A 19,177-nucleotide genomic window follows, 5' to 3' on the forward strand; every position below is an offset into this window, starting at 1 on the left:
AGCCTTACCATACATGGTCGTAATTTAAAGCCTTGGCCGTTTTTTTCGAACAAAATACTTACTTACATGGTAGTTTCTTAAAAATAAGCCTTACATTTTTTCCCCAAATAAAGCTTTGCTATAGTTTTTTGAAAATTAAAAAAACGCCTTGCTATACATGGTCGTATTTAAAGCCTTACCATCTGTTTTTTTTGTTTTGTTTTTTTAACAAAAGACTTACCACCACTTAAATGGTAGTTTCTTAAAAATAAGCCTTCCTATTTTTTTTCCCCAAATAAAGCTTTACTATACATGGTCATTTTTTTGAAAATTAAAAAAATGCCTTGCTATACATGGTCGTTATTTAAAGCCTTACCATTCTTGGTCGTTTTTTTTTTTTTTTTCTGAACAACACTTACTACTACTAACATGGTAGTTTCTTAAAAATAAACCTTACTTCACATGATATCGAAATAAAGCAGAGTATGAATGATACGGAAACTTTACAATTTATTGTTTAGTCTTCCAAGGACACAGGGAAAGGGGGGGTGGGGGGGGCACGGTGCACCTTGGGCTGTCCGGAGGGTTTACAATGTGAATCAAAATACAGTGCAGAAAAAAACCACAAAACAATAGTAACTAAAAGGATAGAACTGTTAATTGTCATCACAGTGTGAAGCGGAAGCTGCAGAGAGCAAAACAAGGAGACACGTCATCACCAGTCTTTAACCAATCAAAACGAAGGGCTGGACATTAGAACAAAAAAACAAAAAGTTGAACATTTACAGCATCAATAAATATTTTGATGATTTCCCCGGTTGTTATAATTCTATGTGGTTCTCGGGATTTTCTTTCTCACTTCCTGAAAACCAGAAGAAAAAAGGCCCAACGCGGGAAGCGTTAATAAGCGGCTTTTCTTCGGGGAAGCGCGGGAACCGGCAAAGCCGAGCTACCTGTTTCCGTTTCTTGCCGCGACGAGCCGTCCGATTCGATCTGAGCTTTGCTTTCCGTCTCCCCCGCCGGCTCCTCGTCTCGGCCTTCTAGATGCCAAAAAGACGGCGTGAGCGTTTGCGGCGGCGGCTTACGAGGGAGGGATTGCGAGGGGCGGGTACCCACCCGGGGTTTTGCCGGACTCGGCCGGGGGGACGGCTGCTTTGCCTTGGGCCGTTTCTTCCGCCTTGCCCGTGCTGTTCTTGGCCTTGGCTTTGGACTTGGGTTTGGCGAATTTGGCCTTGTTGAGAAGATAGTTGACTTCTCGCTCCAGCAGGGACAGCTTGGCTTGGATGTCTTTGGAGAGCAGGACCGGACGCTCTTTCGGGGAAACTTTCTCCTGCTTGGCGGCCGACTCGTTCCTCCACGTCTGGACACAAAGCGCAGGACGGGCATTTCTTCGAAGGCCGTACAAACAGCTCATTGGCTGACTGAAAACTACTAGATCATATATATATATATATATATATAAGCCTTACTATACATGGTGGTGTTTTTTTTTGTGTGTGTTTGTAGCGCAAAAAAAGTCTTACTATACATGGTCATTTGTAGTCCAAAAACAAAAAAAGGCTTATTATACATGGTCCTATTTTTTTCCAGGAAAAAAAAAAAAAAGTCTTGCTGTACATGGTCTATTTTTAGGGCAAAAAAGCCTTACTATACATGGTCAGTTTTTTTCCCAAGAAAAAAAAAAAAAAACTCTTACTATACATGGTCATTTGCAGTGCAAAAACAAAAAAAGCCTTACTACACATGGTCGTATTACGATAATTTTGTTGCAGTCTGCTCGGTCAAAAGAAAACATTTTAAAAACTAAACTTTTAGGTTAGGCAATATTACATTTTTTTTCCAAATTTAGCCAAAATCTGGTCTGGTTCTCCTGGAAACGGTCAAGAAGTTGGACCCACCGTTGTCTCGTTGATGACTTTCTCGAGCATATTCAGTTCAACTTCAGAAAAAATCTGATCATCTTCCGGAATGAGTTTGGCACTCCTGCAAAGAAGGGGCAAAAACCCGAGGCGTCAGTCGGCGGGCCGCCGCCGCCGCCGCCGCGTCCCGAGACGGGCCGGCGCCCACCGCAAGAAGAACGCCGAAGTGTTGAGCATGGCGTCCAGGGCCGCCAGCCGCTCGGGCCACTTCCGCCGCTCGTCCACCCGGAAGAACATGTCCTTGCACGCCAGCTTGAGCTGAGAGAGCTTTTCCTTGAGCTGAGCGGTGGCGGCGCCGTAGCCTTCCTCGTCCATCCACGCCGAGGCTTCGCTCAGCTTGGACGAAATCTCTTGGCGCTCTTCCTCGCTCACCACCAGCTGGTAATCGTCCTGGTACAGCTTGTCCTGAAAAACATTCAAAAACGGATTGCATTTGATGTAGTTGTTCTTTTTTTTCTTCAGCGTCGATTCCGGAAATGAGCGGAAAACGATTTGCCCGACGTTCCTGAGCTCACCTGTGTCTCGAAGATAAACGCTTCCAGAGTGTTGAGCGTCTTTTCCCGTTCATGTTTGGCTAAATCGCGATCCGTCAAATCCCGCAGCCTGAAAAACAAAAGCAAAAAAAAAAAAATTCAAGCGCCGTAAATTTATGACTAGAAGCCGCACCCGCGTATAAGCCGTAACATTAGATATTTACCCGAAAAAGGGGTAAATGGACAATAATTTTTTTATTTTTTTATTTTACAGAAACATGCAACATCTTCAACAGACGAGTAAAACAACAGTTCAAACTCAACAGCAAATTTTGATCGCTTTAACTGATTATTTTGCGGAACAAATAAACACATTGCTCACAATCATATGAGCATGGCGTCCAATTTAGAAACTTTTATACACGATTTTATTCACTTAACTTTGATATTTTTGAGACTACATTTTTTTTTAGCACAGCCATTAATTCCTATCTTTTCAGTTCTATTTCATAGATGTTCTATAAATTGACATTGAACAAATACACACAATTTGGTGGATTGCCCCCTGGTGGCAAGTTAAAAAAAGGCAAGAGAGGGGAAGGTAAGAATTTTTGCGATTCCTTACTTGCTGATGGAAGCTTTGACGTCGTCATCGGTTGGATCCACAACATCGTTGACGACGAGCTCGATGGCAATGTCCTCCGAGATCTTGGCCTTTTTCAACACTTTGGCAACCTTTTCATCTTCCTTTTCGGCCTTGGCTTGCTTTTCATCATCCTTTTCATCCTGCAACACAACACATGCTATCCACTATATCCATACAAATCATCATGTACGATAAGTTTTTTTTTTTTCTCATAAGCGATTTTAAACAGTTGTAAAATTATGCCAAGCTTTTAAAATGAGAAGGAATCATGCATCGATTGGTCATACAAGATGAATTTCTAGGAGTCAGCAAACAGCGCTTTTTTTATTTTGTATTTTTTTTTTGCACTTCCCCGTACTCCTTGAAAAAAAGTTATTATATTTTGATTGGGGCATCCTTCCACTCGGTATGTGTTCTATACAAAATAGGTGTCTAAAATAAGACTAGAAAAACGACCAAAAAACACGCAAATTCACCTTATCCGTCAACGGGCCGGCATCTTCTGATTTCTCCTGGGTTGTCTCATCTGTGGTCTTTTTCTCCGATTCTTCCTTGGCATTTTCCGCATTCTGTGCGTCGTCCTCTTTATTCTCTTCTTCGCCTTCTTTTGCAGGTTTTTCCTCCTCATCCTGCATACACACACAGGAGCGCATTTTTCAGATATCCGTGAACTATCAGAACAACCGCTTATCCTCCATGCCCAAAGCTTTGAGAGTGTTTCGAGGCCGGATGATGTGAAACATAGGAGGTATCATACGAGAAATTGGAAAGTTTTGTCTGCTGAGGACTCCGCAAAGATTTCCTTTTCCATTTAAGATAGCGTTCTTACCTGGACAGGCTCTGTCACGTTTGGAGCAACTTCTGGGGATCCTCCTCCGAACAATGTGGAAATCGTGTTACCCAGCTCTGGAAGAAAATTTCAGATTTCTTGTGCTAAAGCAATTCTCAACCAAGCGAAAAGCAGTGGAGGTTTTTGAAAAAGTCAAACACTATCAATACTTTCTGAATGCTCTGTGCTTCAAAACTTTAAAACACTTACTAGTTAATGTGGATTCTTCCTCCTTCTCCTCCACAATGGTCTCAAAGACAGACTCCACCTGTTGGGCAAACAAAAACAAAAATAAAGTAAAAATACCGTAATTCCCCAGATATAAAACGTACTGTGTATAAGGCAGCTTGAGTTCATTATACCATTTTCACCATGAATACCTGAAGTTTTGCAGCAATATTCCTAATATTCTTGTGTAGGAACAAGGACGAACTCGGACGCTGGTTCAGCCTGCTCGCTTCTTATATTGAAAATAAAGCCGTAAAAATTTCAGCTAACACGGGCTGATGTTAGTTGCCAACTGACTCAAGCTCATCTCTTTATGGTAATTACTCATTTTGAAGTTATTGTTTATAGGATGCACCCACACATTGGGGGCCTTCTTTTTTTTTTTTTTTGGGGGGGGGGGGGGGGGGGGGGGGGGCAATTTCTGGGTCTCCCGCTCCTCTGAATGGAAGGCAAATTCATACATTATTTTAAATTGCCTCTAATATAGCACATACCATGAGGTTTTATTAAAGGACAGAAAATGTAGCTCTTACCCGATCCAGAAGGAGAAGTCCGCTTTCATCCATGTTGAAGTGGGCCTTGATCCCCTTGGACTCGGCGTCCGCGTGCTTCTGAAAGCTGCCGCCCACCCCGGACAGCTTGACCGTGGTCAGATTGACTGAGCCGAACACGCTGCGGGGAAAAAAAAAAAAAAAAAAAGCTTTGGCTGAGTTGCTCAAAGGACACAAGAGATGACAGATGTTACCCGAGGTCCTCCTGCGACAGGAAGCTGGAGAGATCGCCGTAGTTGACGTTGAAGGCAAAGTCGTCGTTGTAGCGGTTGAAGGTGATGACCTTTCGTTGGGGATAGGGCGCCATCCTCTGAAAGAGGATACGTTTGCTGTGCTTCCACAATTTGACACCTTCTTCCTCAACTTCACGGGTGAAATCCACCTAGCAAAACAAAATACGTCAAACGTGTTGAAAATGAGCACTAATTGCCTACACATGAGCAACTCCATTCTTCTAATCTTGGGTCATTCATTTGGCATAAAAGCTCATTTAGCATGGTGTTAAAAAGTCAAGGTTTTAATAACCGCTAATTCTGTCTTTAGCCGGTAATAAGCACTTTTCTTTGTTTTACTTTATCGCAAAGTCGGGTTGCATTTGGGCCGGACCCGAAATAACGAGGTCTTGGAACCGACCTGAATGGGGAAGACGGCCGCATCTCGGACAAGGAAGGGCGTGACCTTGAAGGCCTTGCTGAGGGCGGCGGCCTGATACACTGCTCCCATGGCCGCTGCCTCATCCGCGTTGATGCTTTTCCCCAATTCTTCCCTGAAAAGGAAAGAAAAAAATTGTGTTACAGCCCCAAGTTCAACTTAACGGAATAAAAAAGTCCTTCCACGATATTTAGAGCTGCGTTCAAGTTGCCACTTACTTGCCCACTGCTTTGAGCAGCACTTCCTGAACCTTGGGGACCCGAGTAGAACCGCCTACTAAAATCACCTGCTCAATTTCATCCTAGTGTCACAAAGATCATCTCAAATTACTTTGCATCCACGATTCTCATATTTCCCAACCATTTCAAAAGAACAAATTCCAAAGGGGTCGTAACATTTAAGTACTTTCCTAGAGTTTGGATCTTTCTAGCCAGGAAGTAAAATGGCTCGTTGGCTCTGTTGCGCCATCTTGCAGCTCAAACGGCGGGCCGCTCGTCCACATGAGGACAGCATGGGGCCCAAAGCAAGCGTTTTGCTAACATGAAAATGCAAAGCGCTGCCAATATACCACTCTGGCTAACATGCGTTTCTATCAAATCAGTCCCTGTGGGAACCCGGTATTCAGAAAAACAGGGTGAATTTAGGAGGGTTTTTTTTCCCCCTCATTCATTAAGTCAACCCCTATATTAAGGGGGTTGATTTAAAACTGCATGACTCTAACAGAGCATTTTTTTCCACATATCTGTGTTTGAATAACATTAATTCAAATGTGAAATAAGTATGTCATTTACAAGGATTAGCATTTACAAGGCTTCAGCATTTTCTACAGCAAAACGTAGCTAATAAATGACGACAGAGCGAATACAGACCAGATGCATTTCCGCAGTAGCGAGGGCATCCTGCACCGGGCCGGGCACTCTTTCGAAGAGATCGGCGCACAGCTCTTCAAACTCCGCTCTGGTCACTTTAGCCTTGAAGTCAATTTCATCGATTAAACCTTCCACCTGAAACAAACAGCGGAACAGCGTGACTGTCTGCGGGTAAACGGCCCGGATCGGGAGTGCCTTTAAGTCCATGAAACGTGCGGGCACCCAAGGTTATTGAAAACAAATACGAGGATGCTCTTTGATTCCATCACCTGGGCCATGAATTCCATATTTGCGCTAAGCACAGTCTTTAGCCTCTGTGCCTCCTTGAGTAGCTTGGCCATGGCGCGGTGGTTCTCCCTCACATCTTTGGTCGTCTTTTTCTGCTTGTTGAACAGTCCGGCCAAATGATCCCGAAGGCGCAAGTCCATCTCAAAACCACCCAAGCCACGATCAAATCTGGACAACAGGAAAAATCATGTATCTGGCTTTTTTTTTTTCGATCATTGCTAAACCTAACGAATGTATTATTCAAATTATTTCAGAACACACACATAGTGGTAAGTCAAAAGTCAAATCCCTAATACTTCTAATTAATGGTGTAAAATTTTCAACTGCCCCTTGAACAAGATTTAGTGCTTGTAACTGTACCACATCATTGTCAAGACAACAATCGTTGTAACTTTTTCTGGACTCACCCGACACCTCGAATCTGCAGCTGCGGCTGGGTGCCAGATTCCTTTGTTTTCACCGTCTGATAAGTGACAATGGTAGCAGTTGTGCTGCCGGAGCCCATATCATAAAACATGATATTCTGAAAACAAACAATAGGTAAAGTTTTCAGAAGATGTGTCCAGCTCTCCCATCCCACACACACAAAAAAAAAAAAGTTTCTTCAGATAATGACCGCATTTGCATGTGTGGTACTCTGCCAGCAAGATAAAGTTGTTTGGCAACTTCAGCTCAACCCTTGGTGTGCCTTATTTACATAACGAAGCCGATTTATGGCATGCCGGTGTTAAGAGGCTCTTAGGTCATTGGCATTCTCATTTTTGCACAATAAATGACGATAATATATTGAGGAGTAACGCTGAATCTTACCTTGCCCGTACTGTCGATATCTTTCCTTCTAAAGACGCCGTAATTCAAGGCCACGGCCGTGTTGTCATTGATGAGTTGAAGGACCTTCAGACCTGCCATATTTGCAGCCTGCAGGTATGACCTTCGCTCTGCTTGATTGAAATAGGCCGGAACAGTGATAACCGCATCTTTGATGGGCTGCTCTACAAGCCGTGGAAAAAGACAAAAAAAAAAAAAAAGGACCAATGAACACGGATGACCTTTATGAATTGGGTTCAAAAAGCAAACTGACCTGCGAAATCCTGAGCCAGTCCACGAGAATAATTGAGCATCATTCCAAGAAGTTCTTCTGGTGTGTACTGCAGATTCCTGTAAAACAAAGATTTTTTTTTTTTTGCTTATATATTACTGCACAAGAAACAAAAGCACTGTACAAGAACAGGAAACAAACTCTTGTATATCATCAAACGATGAAGAGAACACAACACACATTTGTACAGCTGTACTTGCGAGGGCATCCATTGACATGATGTATTTCCTAAGCTTAACCCAATTCAAATCTGAACTCTAAAAGCAAGTCTTGACTCTCAAAAAGAGGTCTGAACAATGTCCTCACTGTAAGCAGAAAACTCAAAGTTGTTCTCACAAGTACAGCCATACAAGGGACACACACACACACACAAACCATCGGCCGTACTTCCAGTAACACATTTGTCGCTGCGTCTCCAAATCCAAGTTGAAACACGACCATGCAAAGCCAAATCCGTCTTTTGGTAACAAACAAATATGTCGCCCCAAACTCAAGGACGGAAACACTTACTCTGCGTGCTTGAAGTAAACCGTCTCTCGAACAGGGTCAACTTGCAGTTGGTGCTCAGGGAAATGTTTCTGGTAAAGCGCCACCTGTGGGTTGTTGTGCTTCTTGCCCATGAGATTTTGCAGGTGGCGATAGACGCTTTTAGGATTTTTTACAGACTGTAAACCAGCAAGGATGAAAAAATAACAGTAAGAGAATGACCATGTGATTAGATGGGGGGAAAATAGTTACATTTGAGCTTATCTTACCACTCCTAAAGCGCTGTCCCCGAAAAGTCTTTCGTTTTCCTTTAGACAAACAGCTGCAGGTGTTTTCCTCCTCGACTCTCTTAAAAACCAAGCAGAAGTCATCATTAAAAGCAGAACATGGAGCCACGTACCTTTTGCCTGACACTCCATTAGTGATGTCAAGCAATTCTGCTTTTTGTCTTCTTGCTACCCACTTGTTGAGAACAATCTCCATTGGCACTCCAGGTTTAACTATTGCCATCTTCATCCATTCACTCCCTACATCTATTGACATGACAGCCACAGCATCTGCAAAAAAAAAAAAAACCCTCACAAATCTTTTCCATTTGTACTCAAATTCATTGCACTAACGAGCTGTGCCAAAAAAGATGAATGAACAACAAATTTACACAATGTGACATCCAAGTAAGCAATGTTGATTGTGAAGCCGTTTGACCTTCTCCTGCGCAGATGCAACAGGTGAACACAACCAAGACAACCTCTAAAAAGGAGTGAGAGCTTCTGCAGGAAGTGTCCACAGATCAAAACACCCTTTGAAGTTGACATACTTCAACCTAACAGACCCGATTTCTTAGCATGTAGCACAAATGAACACTTTACCTGTGTGAGAAGGCAAAATTACTAGAAGGCAGAACAAAGCAGCCAATGGAAGCTTTCTCCAAACCATGATGAGCTGGAATAACAGATGAAATATGGATACGTTAAAATGACAAAATATTTATGTATAATTAGAAAAGTCCCAATCAAATAGTGAGGCCGAGTCAACTAATCAAGAGAAATTGCTGCTACAGAGCAATGTACTGAGGGGGGAAAAGGTGCATCCAAATGGTCTTATATTTTAAACATTTTCAAGTGACGTATTCAAGTAGTTGTGCTAAGCATAGCTCGAACATTTAAACTGCGTGAAATGCTCAAATGCACACATTGCAAACGACCAGTGCACTGATTCTCCTTACCCAATGGAATTATTTCAATATGACAGACGTTATCATTGTTACTTGACTCTAGCTGGCTTGCCAAAACAGCTACTAGAATGTTCCGCCACCGGCTGCGTTTACTTCTGCTGTTTCCGGCGGTAATGTCAAGTTAAACTTTTGTTTTCTTTTATGTCGTTGCTTTGAAATAAATGCTCAATCCTTTTCCGCCGATCGCAAAATGCGGAAAATGACGTGATCTGCCTGATTTGAGATGGCACGATCGTGACATCGCTATATAGAATCATAAAGGCTTTGACTATTTGATGGACGTAATCAAATGACCTCGTCTAAACACATTTTATTTCCTGATTTTTGACATTGATGCACTTGCAATGTTTACAACTTCACCATAACGTGTAATACCCAATGATGATGTTGACTGCAAATATTAATAATAGACATTAAGCGTTGATAAAAGCTGAAATTGCAGCTTTTGGCTTTAATGTGGACTAATAACATTTAAAGTTACGTTTGGCTTTGATGTCTCCAAAATAAATTGGACACCACGAGATACACTTGTCCATTGCAGAACGCGGTGTTTAGCTTAGCTGCGTATCATTTAGCTTTCAATCTAATACCGTCCAGAACATAGCCGCATCAATCACAATTTCAATGGCATAAAAAAAAAGATCCATTGTAAATAGTTTTGGGAATTGACAACATTGTGTAAGCTAGCACAAAGCGTGGACAGAACGGCATGGCTGGCAAATTGACGTCAACTTACCTTTTTTCAGGTTACACAAACGCGGACGGAACTAAAACCACACTGCCTTCATTCGTCTTTCTGCGGGTATTAGACGGCCACTTGTGGGGTAATTTACAGACTGTGACTTTTAACAGAGGATAGTTTTAGGCAAGCTTATCACCGGCTTGACTTGATCAGTTGGGCCCGGAACGCGGCGTCACCTCATTGGATCCAACCAAGGCGCTGCTGCCCTGGCGTACACGTTAAACGATAAGCTAAAACACTTGTGCATACTATTTCCGGTTATTCTACCACTACAAAAGATACATGATTGAAATTAGTCGTTAGAATAATAATTTTTACCCTAAAACTGAATCATGAAAGCACCGTGATCGAGAGATAATTTCTTATGTATCACACACGTAGTACATTTCAAAAAAAAAATAAGAATTGCTGATTGTTAGTAAAATGTTTCACGACTTTTATTTTGGAAGAACAGTTATTTTATATTCCGAGAAGTATCTTGACGCAATGAAAGAAAGGCACAACCGCGGGCTATGACTCTGACGGAAAGATCCAACCCCTAAAAGTCTACGCAGTCTGGTGATTGGTCCACGTGCTGTGAATAAAAACGTAAACACAGCCAGTTGGTCCACATCCAAGCAATATAGAACAGCTACGGTCACAAATGGGCGTTCTTGTTTCTGACGGAAACGCCTCCGTTTTTGACACGGGACCGCCCCTAATAGACGTGCGATGGTCAGCAGAAACAAGTTAATGCAATGTTACAAGTTTCTTTTTCTACTTTAGAAGTCTCATTTAAGCGTACTCAGCGAAAGGAAAAGAGCGGGTAAAATGACAAGATACATCCCCTTAGCTGATTGGATTACGCCGACGAAAATCGCGAGAATCAACCAATCACAAGAACGATTACTCTATAGTGGCGCAACCAGGAAGCTGGTCGCTCTGTTAGTGGAAAACTAAAAAAAACGGTGGAGTTTTTGACAAGAGTTCTTCTCTAATACAAGAAATGACGTGGGGCTTGCTTTAACAAAATCCTCGTTAGATAGCAATAATCGGTATATAATAATCACGAACTGCTATGAGGTCATTTGCACGAAGTTCGCGAAAGGCCACAATGATTTTGCAGTTCTTTCCTGTCGCCATGAAATTTTGAACATTTTTGCAACCTTTTATTAATCATTAGTCCCTGATCTCACGCTTTAGCGGATGGTCGCCAGCAGTGTTGGGAAAGTTACTTCAAAACTATAATGCATTATTATTGTTATTCCAAAGTAATCAGTTCCGTTATAACTGTATTTGAAAGGTAGGGCATTACACTACAATTGAATTACTTTTTTTAATAGCACGCAACACTGGTCGCCAGGGTAGCCATTTTGCTAATATCAGGTCCATTTTTACAAATACCGTTAAGTAAGTTACTTGTTCCCAATTCTATTTTTTACTTCTTAGAAAATAAATAGTAAGGCTTGTGCATTTATTGAATCACAAACCAGACAAATGAGAGTCAAGTTCTAAAAACAAGCTGACGGGATCGATGCAAAATTAGTAGTCTTGTATATAGCCAGACATGCTGAGAAATGTTGCAAATGTCTCACGGGCAAGAATACAGTTAGCCACAGAAGATTCAATTGATAAATAGATATGTTTTGTTGTTTTGAAGCAGTTATATGTGTTTTAGCAGTTCCTCTTGGTGCGGATGAGAAGGTCCCTCTGCAAATTGACTTCAAGATTGCCGACAGGTTTGCTGCCAGGTGGATCCGTGAGAAGAGTCAGTTTGTTAAAAACGCCACGGCCAAAGTAGTCAGCCACAACTGAGAATCCATCATGAGAGCTCTGTAACTGAAAAGCCAAAGAACAAGGAAAAGCTTACATTTTTCCCGCATCACACAAGAGACACCTGCTTTCGTCGTAGTCCTGTACGCCAACACATAATCTATAAAATAGATGCGGCCAGTCACATCTTCACATCCTACTGCTCACTACTGCCCTTCTTGAAAAATCAAGTCTGAAGAAAACAAACATCAGAACAGTCCCTTGATGCCTAGGTTACCTTTGATTTACTTTAAAAATCTGTTTGGAGTAGGCTGACCATGAATGAACCATGAACTACCTGTCTGTTGAAGTGGTCGTGTAGGTCCCGCTTCTGGTCCTGGGCACGCAGCATGTCCATGACTTTGCGGTTGTCTGGCGCGCACGTTGGACACTCGCTCTCATTGTCAGCATAACTTTCAAAGCAGTGCTGGTGAAAGGAGTGGCTGCACAGGAAATGAACGGAGGGCAGCTCCAGGGGACTGTTGCACATGTTACACTTGGTCTTCTGGAAGATTTTGGCACTGCGGGTAGATGATTTTCAGTTACACTTAGGGAGAATGACTTGACCTGCACAAACTACGCTGTGCCTAAAAAAATAATAGGCGGTGACCTTCGGCATGAGTGATAATCGCCGTTGTTACTTTGGATAGATGGGGAGTCGGTTGAAAAATGTTTTCAGATCAAATCTGGTGACATCACACTCAAGACTACAGTAAAACCGAGCTGGGCCACTGTTGGTACTGAGACTGGTGCAATACAAATACCAATATGAATCCAATGAGTTTTGTCATTCGTTGTTTTTGTTAATACATGGATGTAATGGTTAAAGACAGGGGTTCTCAAAACTTTTTGGAGTCTGAAGCTACCGTTTTTTTGCATCGCGTGGCAATTTTAAACTTTAGTGTTCAAAAATTTCCAGCGACCTGAAAAACAATTAAATCCGGTTAAAAAAAAAAAAGATACAAATTCCAATTCTAAAAGATACAAATGCATTGAATGTCCATCAAATTAAAGTTCAAACTGCTTCTCGTAGAACCTAAAAAACAAAAACGTCATCATGTCAACCCACCTTGTCTTGAGCTCCTGGATCTCAGAGCGAAGGTGAGCAGTTTCTTGGCGATATTGTTGGATTTTACGCTGGTCGTCCTCGATCTGTTGGTTCTCCCTCTGCAACTTATTGATCAGGTAGTCTTTGATAACAGACAGGGTTGCTGTGGAGTTGTGCGCCAGCGTCTGCACCACTACAAATACAAAGAAAGCTTGACATTTTTCAAAACTGATGAAAACCAAGAAAAAAAAAAAATCGAGACACAGTTTGAAGAATACCAAGTAAAGGAGGCATGAGGTTATTTTGGTCAATGTGACTCAAGACCTCACTGATGTATGCCTTGCAGTCTTCTTCCTTTCTGGCAAAGTATCCCAGCGCTTGTTCCCACAAGCAACCTTCCTGGTGCCCGTAACATTTACAAGCTTCAACCACCTTGTCATACACCTCATTCTGCATGTGGTAGTGCATAATCTGTTGGTACCTGCGGGTGAAATCAAAATAAAATACAAATAGCAAATGGCTCAGTCCAGTCTAGGGCTCTGGTCAGTCATTTGGACTATCAAGGTAATCATAATCAAAACCCCGCCTCCATTTAAGGTTTTGGACAGGTGTGATATCGGTCTGATGTTGCTGACATCTGAAGAATGATAATAGAGGCTTTGAAGAAATTTGAATTAACGCTCGTGGAAAATGAGGCAATTTTACTTACAGTTTTCCCTTCTCGTACAGGTAAAGGACACCCTCTTTAAAATTGTGCATCTGACAGAGGACCAGGGCTTTATCAAACACGGTATTGTCACTCCTAAGGAGAGACAAGGCTTCACCCTGCAGGACCTTTTTTCTCTGTGAAACATGTTGGTAAAAAAAAAAAAAAAAAAAGACCCAGTGTTCATCAAGCAGATTCCAAAGAAGAGCCTCCAAAACAAACGCTTTCATGCAGAACAAATACATTGGGTGCTGTGCATGGTGTCGGAATTGGATAAGAAGTCAAACCAAAAGGGTCTAGTTGCGTTTCTCTTACCTCAGAATCCTGTTCATGGGCCCAGTCTTGCAGTCTGAGCTCAAGGAGGGTGTCATAAACACCTTGCGGAGAGTTGGGATCCACCTCAATCATGTGCTCCAGGTAGGCTTTCAGCTCCCGGGGGTGGTTGGCAAAAATTGGAATGAATTCCTCAGAGTTGGCCTGGAACACAAATCCAAAAGTGGACAACAAAATGCTCTGTTATTGAAAGAAAAAAAATGCAGAAAAACCAAAGTACCAATAACACTGTAAGTCACAGTGAATATAAACGAAATGAAAATTCACTATGAACAATCAAGCAGTTCTTTTGAATTGCGGCCGAACAGCGCATACATTTCTAGTATGGGCTGGCCACCAACCTTGTTGAATAGGTTCCTTTCTAACTGACAGTCAAGTTGAGCAGAGTCCCCACCACTTGGGCGGTAGTTGGTGCACAAACCCTTCAGGAGCAGGGTGGTCCCTTCGGGAATGTGATGCATTAATGTCTTGCCGTAACGCTTCATGTTGCTTTCAGCTTGATCGAAAGGCAGGCGTCCGATGTAGCGCAAGCCTTCCTCATAGTTCTGCATTTGGAAAGAAAGCCCAAGTCAACATACGTCTCCTGTGGGAAAGTCATCATCACGGGCAAAACGCAGCATGTTTTTTTTTTTTTTTTTTTACAACATTCTACGCTTTGATTTCTACCCGGTGGAGGAAGAAGTGGACGTCCGCCAGTTAAATGGGAGGAGCTATTTGGTGTGTCAAACAGTGATGATGACTTGTGCTTTTAGACAAATTAATATTTAGCTGTGTCAAAAAAAATAAAGGATTGAAACTTCAAATCAGTTCATTGTTGTGACATTAGTTTCAGAATTTGCATCTATGCGCACGAGTACATTGCCTCGCAGTCTTGTCTCGTTTAAGCTCCACCCCCTCGCCCCCATAACCGCAACATTATGTTACCCGTCATACGATGTAGAAATGCCTCTAAAAGTAGTGTCATTTTAATAACACGCACCATATGTTTTAATTGGACAGCCATGATATATGTAAAGTCAGGGGTAGAATTATACTTGCGCTTTTTTGTAAAATTCACTCAAAGTAAAAAAAAGACTAATCAGCGCGGTCGAAATGTACTCACAGAAATACTGCATGAGTTTACCTTGAGGTCTTCCAGTTGAATCTTTAAATACCAGTCATGGTGCATATGCTTCTCCGCCAGGAAAACCGCATGGCTGTGGTAGCCGGCCTGGCGAAGAACCTTGATGGCGGTCTCCACGGCAAAGTGAACCTCACTGTCGCTGCTCTGTTGAAAACGCAATAGAGGATAAACATGGAGTGAAGGTTCTCGCGTCGTCCAAAAGCTTTGCGTTGCGGATTGAGACCAGTCACCTTAATAAACTCTTCCAGCTTGCTACTGTCTTTCAGCTTCGTGTAACAGTTGAGCAGCAGTGTGGTGTGGTCTGCATTGGCCAGCGATTGCCGGTGCAATGCTTGGAGATAAGCTGTCAGGTTATGGATCCTCTGCGCATCTAGAAATTTTCTTATGACGTAAGATGGCTCAAGTTTTCCAATTGTGCTGTGGGAAACATAGAAAATAAAACCAGGTAAATGTCTGCCATTCAAATTGAAAATTCAACAAGGCTTGTAAAAGTAAGAATTTCTGCGTATTGTAACGTTTGTTGTTAAGCGCGAGAAAGCTTGCGGACGAGGACTGAGTCAGTTATCGAGCACAAGGTGAGTTGTGGCTGACAGCAGCTTGGGACGAGGTTCTCGTTAACGTTTTTTTTTTTTTATTGAAAGAAAAATAGAGGTAACCGGACAGAACCACGACTGTGTGTATCTTTTAACACACGCAAAGGAATTACGGTATTATAGACAGTGGACTAATGGGTTCGGTCCTATTCTTTTTCTTCTTTTTTTTTCCAACACGTCCCAAACTTATCTTGCGGGCATTCTCTTCCTGAGAAAAGCTTTTTCTTGGGACAAGCTAGGCCCGATGTGGAGTAATTACCGAATGTACTGCTGAATGGCACCATCGTGGTCTCCCTTAAGGTAGAGATGATCGCCATACTGTCTGAAGATCTCCGACAATCCGTCACTGTCAAGATGCTGACTTTTAGCCAGGTTTATGGCCATTACAAATAAATTCTTCTTGAAGAGCATCTAGAAGAAAACATAAGATGTTGGGAACAGTCCAATATAAGCACTGAGGCATATAGTCAATGAGAATGGAGACCACTATCTTCTTGGGAAGACACTTGTCCAGCATGAAACCACGTCCTCCTGAGGTATATGGACTTACTTCCAGCTTGGTCTGGGTGTCCTTCTCCTGGAGAATGTGCATTTTGCCATCTCTGGTTAGGACGTAGAAGGAGCCCCACTCAGCCACCACATCAATGACGTCATCAAATACGGCACTGTAGGCAATGAACTTGTTGTCCAAGTCGTAGATGGTCAGAAGCTGTTTGTCTGATGGACTGCTACTAAACCTTGTCCTGTGTAGGCATTAACATGCATTACCTCTCCTTCAAGGAAGTAATAACGATGCTAGGTGTTAATTAAAACAGGGGAAAAGATGTTGACTAGATGTCAGCTCTGGTGTTGAAAATAGAATGAAAGCTTGAAGCAGATTTTGGACTTTAAAGGGGCCACAATATGAAATTTAAGTGTAATATGAATGAATGAGCCAAAAACAGATGTTTTATTGACATTAAACTGCAAAGTGGCGTCGTGGCTCTCACAAACACACGTTTTTCGAACAAATCATTCCCTGTGGGAACCGAGTATTCATAACAATAGTTCCACCCGCGGGTGAATTATTTACTACAGACACTGATTGTGTGGCTGTGTGCTCCCAAACACACATTTTGGCCTCCTCAGCATTTCAACAGAAAAACGATGTATGTAATAAATGAAACTATGACCAACGCGGTGCAAAATCTCTCCTCCTCAGCAAAACAAAACTAAAAGACGCGGATAAGGTGGGTGTGTATTTTCTCTTGCGCAGGCAGTGAGCGGAGTTGTGAATTGCTCCCGTTATCATAAGTGAACTTCAAGCCTCTTTCATCTGCACAAGTGGGGCCAGTGTGAGGGCGCGGAATGAACCAGGAATGTTTAGAAATGCATCAATGAAGGGAAATAATACTTTGGGAGTGTTCAGGATGAGAAATCAAATTTGGAACATGGTTAAAAGCTCCAAAAAGTTGACTTTTCATGTTACGGCCTCTTTAATGATTTGATTGGCTTGGATGTGATCAGACGATGGTTGGTGCTGAGATTTCAATTAGATCTTGTGGATGAGAGAGAGAGATGACGTTTGGTTGCGCATTTAAAGCTAGTGTTCTTACTTCGTATTCCTAATGATTAGGAAGAGATATCCACGATGCCAGCGGGCCAAAAGCTTGGTACCATCGAAGGCAAAGCAGGGGCCTCGTTCGTCTGGCTGGTACAGATACACGCATTCATCACCGGCCACAATAAACTGGGAATCCTGCGAAGGATCTGTGAGGCATGAGCAGTGGAGGGCACAGCCATGTGTGTCCAGCTCCACTCGCGGATATTCTTTGACTGTCAGCGTGTAGCACTAAACAAAGGAGAAAGAGTGACTGATGTTGAAATTACTGTCACGTGAACACTGCCATCAAGAACATTTTCAAGCTGAACAACCATACCCAGCATATATTCGATTGCAGAGCGTTGCGGTAGTTGTTGGACTTACGTGGACTTTCTCAAGAGTGGCAACATACAAATGCGTGACTTTGGCGACTTGACGGAAGGCAAGGCCCGTGACTGGGCTGGTTCCCTCATGCAGGGTCAGAGTTTTACTGTGACGATCTCGAGTTATGTCACCTTTGGTCAGAACTACACTGCCATCTGTGAAGCCTGTCAAGAGACAACCATTTCAAGTATATATGTCTTTTATCCCGTGTCAAACATACTGTACAGTTCTTGGCAACATACCAATGGTCATAAAATTGAGGTTCTCGTGGACACTTAGGCAAGAAACCTCCGCTGGTCTGTTGCCTGGGATTGCAGGGAAAATTCTTGTGCAGAGTGGACTTCCGCCGTCTCTTTTTTCTAAGTTCCAGACCTTTACCTGAAAAACAATTGGATTTTGTCCCTGGCTCAAACATCTAGAGCAAGTGGCTTCGTTTGAAAGAGGAAGGGGAGCTTACAAGAGGGTTGATTCCATGTTCGTCCTGTCCCACGGTGACGAGAATACTGTGCTGTTTCAGTTGGTAGACGTGAGTTACTCGTAATTTATAAGCCTGGAAGGTGGTCAGCTGCAATTGGCGCATTAAGAGCCAGATGTTGCCATCCATATGTAATGTGGCTTAGGAAAAATAGCTTGTTAATTGCATGCCCCCCCAAACACACATACAGATACACAATGTCATCAATCAAAAAATTGCAAACTCTGACAGTAGATTGATTTGATTGGACGGACGGAAACATATCGGTGTGCTTAAATCAAGGCACTCATTTACATACCACACACTAGTATAAAACATGATTTACAATTCATATTGATGGCTTTCCCGCAGTATGCATTTTGCATGCAAAACTGTGAACGTGCATAGTGAGTATATTTTCAAATATTTGTCTAGCTGCCATGTAAATTTTCGTTCGGGTGGTAAATTGCTTGAGGATTTTGTGTGGAATTGTAAAGACGACACACCCGAACAAGTTCAGCATTATCCGGGTTTGTCTGGATAGCTATGAACAAGACATTTGATAAGATACATGACTTTTCACACTGCTTAAACTTTGTGAAACATGCACTGAATGTTTTGAGGTTTTCGTTGCCAGTTTACGAATCAAGTGCGCACACCCAAACCTAGCATAACAATAGCCGAGCGGGCTAACAGCCGAAGGATATCTCCAAGAACAATATGACCGCGTCCGGAGTCGCACGCCGATATGCCATTTGGAAGAGTAAATGTTTTGTCATTGTCCAAAGGATCCTTAACTGTGTCTTTGTCAAAAAATACAAATTTCCTCCACTGTAAGAACGCTGCCATGGTCTCTCGAGTTTAGCGCTTCACAAAACAGTGCGTCATGTGACTGCTCACTCACGTGATTATACCGGAAATGTAGACTTTTTTGAAAACGCCTTCGTTTAAAACAAATTATAATATATAATAATTATTATAATCGAATTATGTCATTCATTAACACAATATCTGCAATGCAGTAGATTTAAGTAAACATATTTTTAATACGTAATTGAACTTAAATTACAGGAAAACAGATGTCTTGCTGTATCAAACAATGCTATGAAGTCTCTTCTTTGTTTTTGCTATCATTTACCAAATTAAGAAAAATGATGATTTGTTTTTGC

At 42.2% G+C, this 19,177-nt stretch overlaps 2 protein-coding genes across 3 annotated transcripts; both read right to left on the reverse strand.

Moving 5' to 3' along the window:
• Positions 1–469: 469 nt before the first annotated feature.
• hyou1 (hypoxia up-regulated 1) lies at positions 470–10,215 on the reverse strand. Of its 2 annotated transcripts, none has more exons than XM_088440365.1 (24): positions 9,989–10,215; positions 8,888–8,960; positions 8,482–8,575; positions 8,288–8,366; positions 8,043–8,197; positions 7,515–7,591; positions 7,244–7,425; positions 6,841–6,956; positions 6,415–6,601; positions 6,146–6,280; positions 5,495–5,577; positions 5,259–5,391; positions 4,820–5,007; positions 4,608–4,746; positions 4,057–4,114; positions 3,847–3,923; positions 3,494–3,646; positions 2,997–3,157; positions 2,414–2,501; positions 2,047–2,303; positions 1,878–1,962; positions 1,096–1,339; positions 933–1,016; positions 470–841 (listed from the first exon to the last, which is right to left on the reverse strand). In XM_088440365.1, exons 2-24 carry the CDS (start codon positions 8,952–8,954, stop codon positions 801–803), a joined length of 2,883 nt encoding a protein of 960 aa, XP_088296491.1. In that variant the 5' UTR covers positions 8,955–8,960; positions 9,989–10,215; the 3' UTR covers positions 470–800. The 2 variants fall into 2 exon arrangements, with proteins under 2 accessions (XP_088296491.1, XP_088296490.1); XM_088440364.1 differs by having other exon boundaries at positions 933–1,019; positions 9,989–10,213.
• Positions 10,216–11,426: 1,211 nt separating this feature from the next.
• vps11 (VPS11 core subunit of CORVET and HOPS complexes) lies at positions 11,427–18,892 on the reverse strand. Its single transcript, XM_088440368.1, has 16 exons — positions 18,712–18,892; positions 18,012–18,156; positions 17,797–17,932; positions 17,555–17,718; positions 17,184–17,419; positions 16,139–16,331; positions 15,848–15,999; positions 15,226–15,412; positions 14,996–15,139; positions 14,214–14,417; positions 13,855–14,016; positions 13,543–13,676; positions 13,112–13,314; positions 12,855–13,026; positions 12,084–12,306; positions 11,427–11,812 (listed from the first exon to the last, which is right to left on the reverse strand). Exons 1-16 carry the CDS (start codon positions 18,855–18,857, stop codon positions 11,648–11,650), a joined length of 2,766 nt encoding a protein of 921 aa, XP_088296494.1. The 5' UTR covers positions 18,858–18,892; the 3' UTR covers positions 11,427–11,647.
• Between the last annotated feature and the right edge of the window lie 285 nt (positions 18,893–19,177).

This window comes from Hippichthys cyanospilos, chromosome 18 (assembly GCF_059441005.1).
Source record: "Hippichthys cyanospilos isolate Australia breed blue-spotted pipefish chromosome 18, RoL_Hcya_1.0, whole genome shotgun sequence".
In the NCBI taxonomy this organism is placed as follows: Eukaryota; Metazoa; Chordata; class Actinopteri; order Syngnathiformes; family Syngnathidae; genus Hippichthys; species Hippichthys cyanospilos.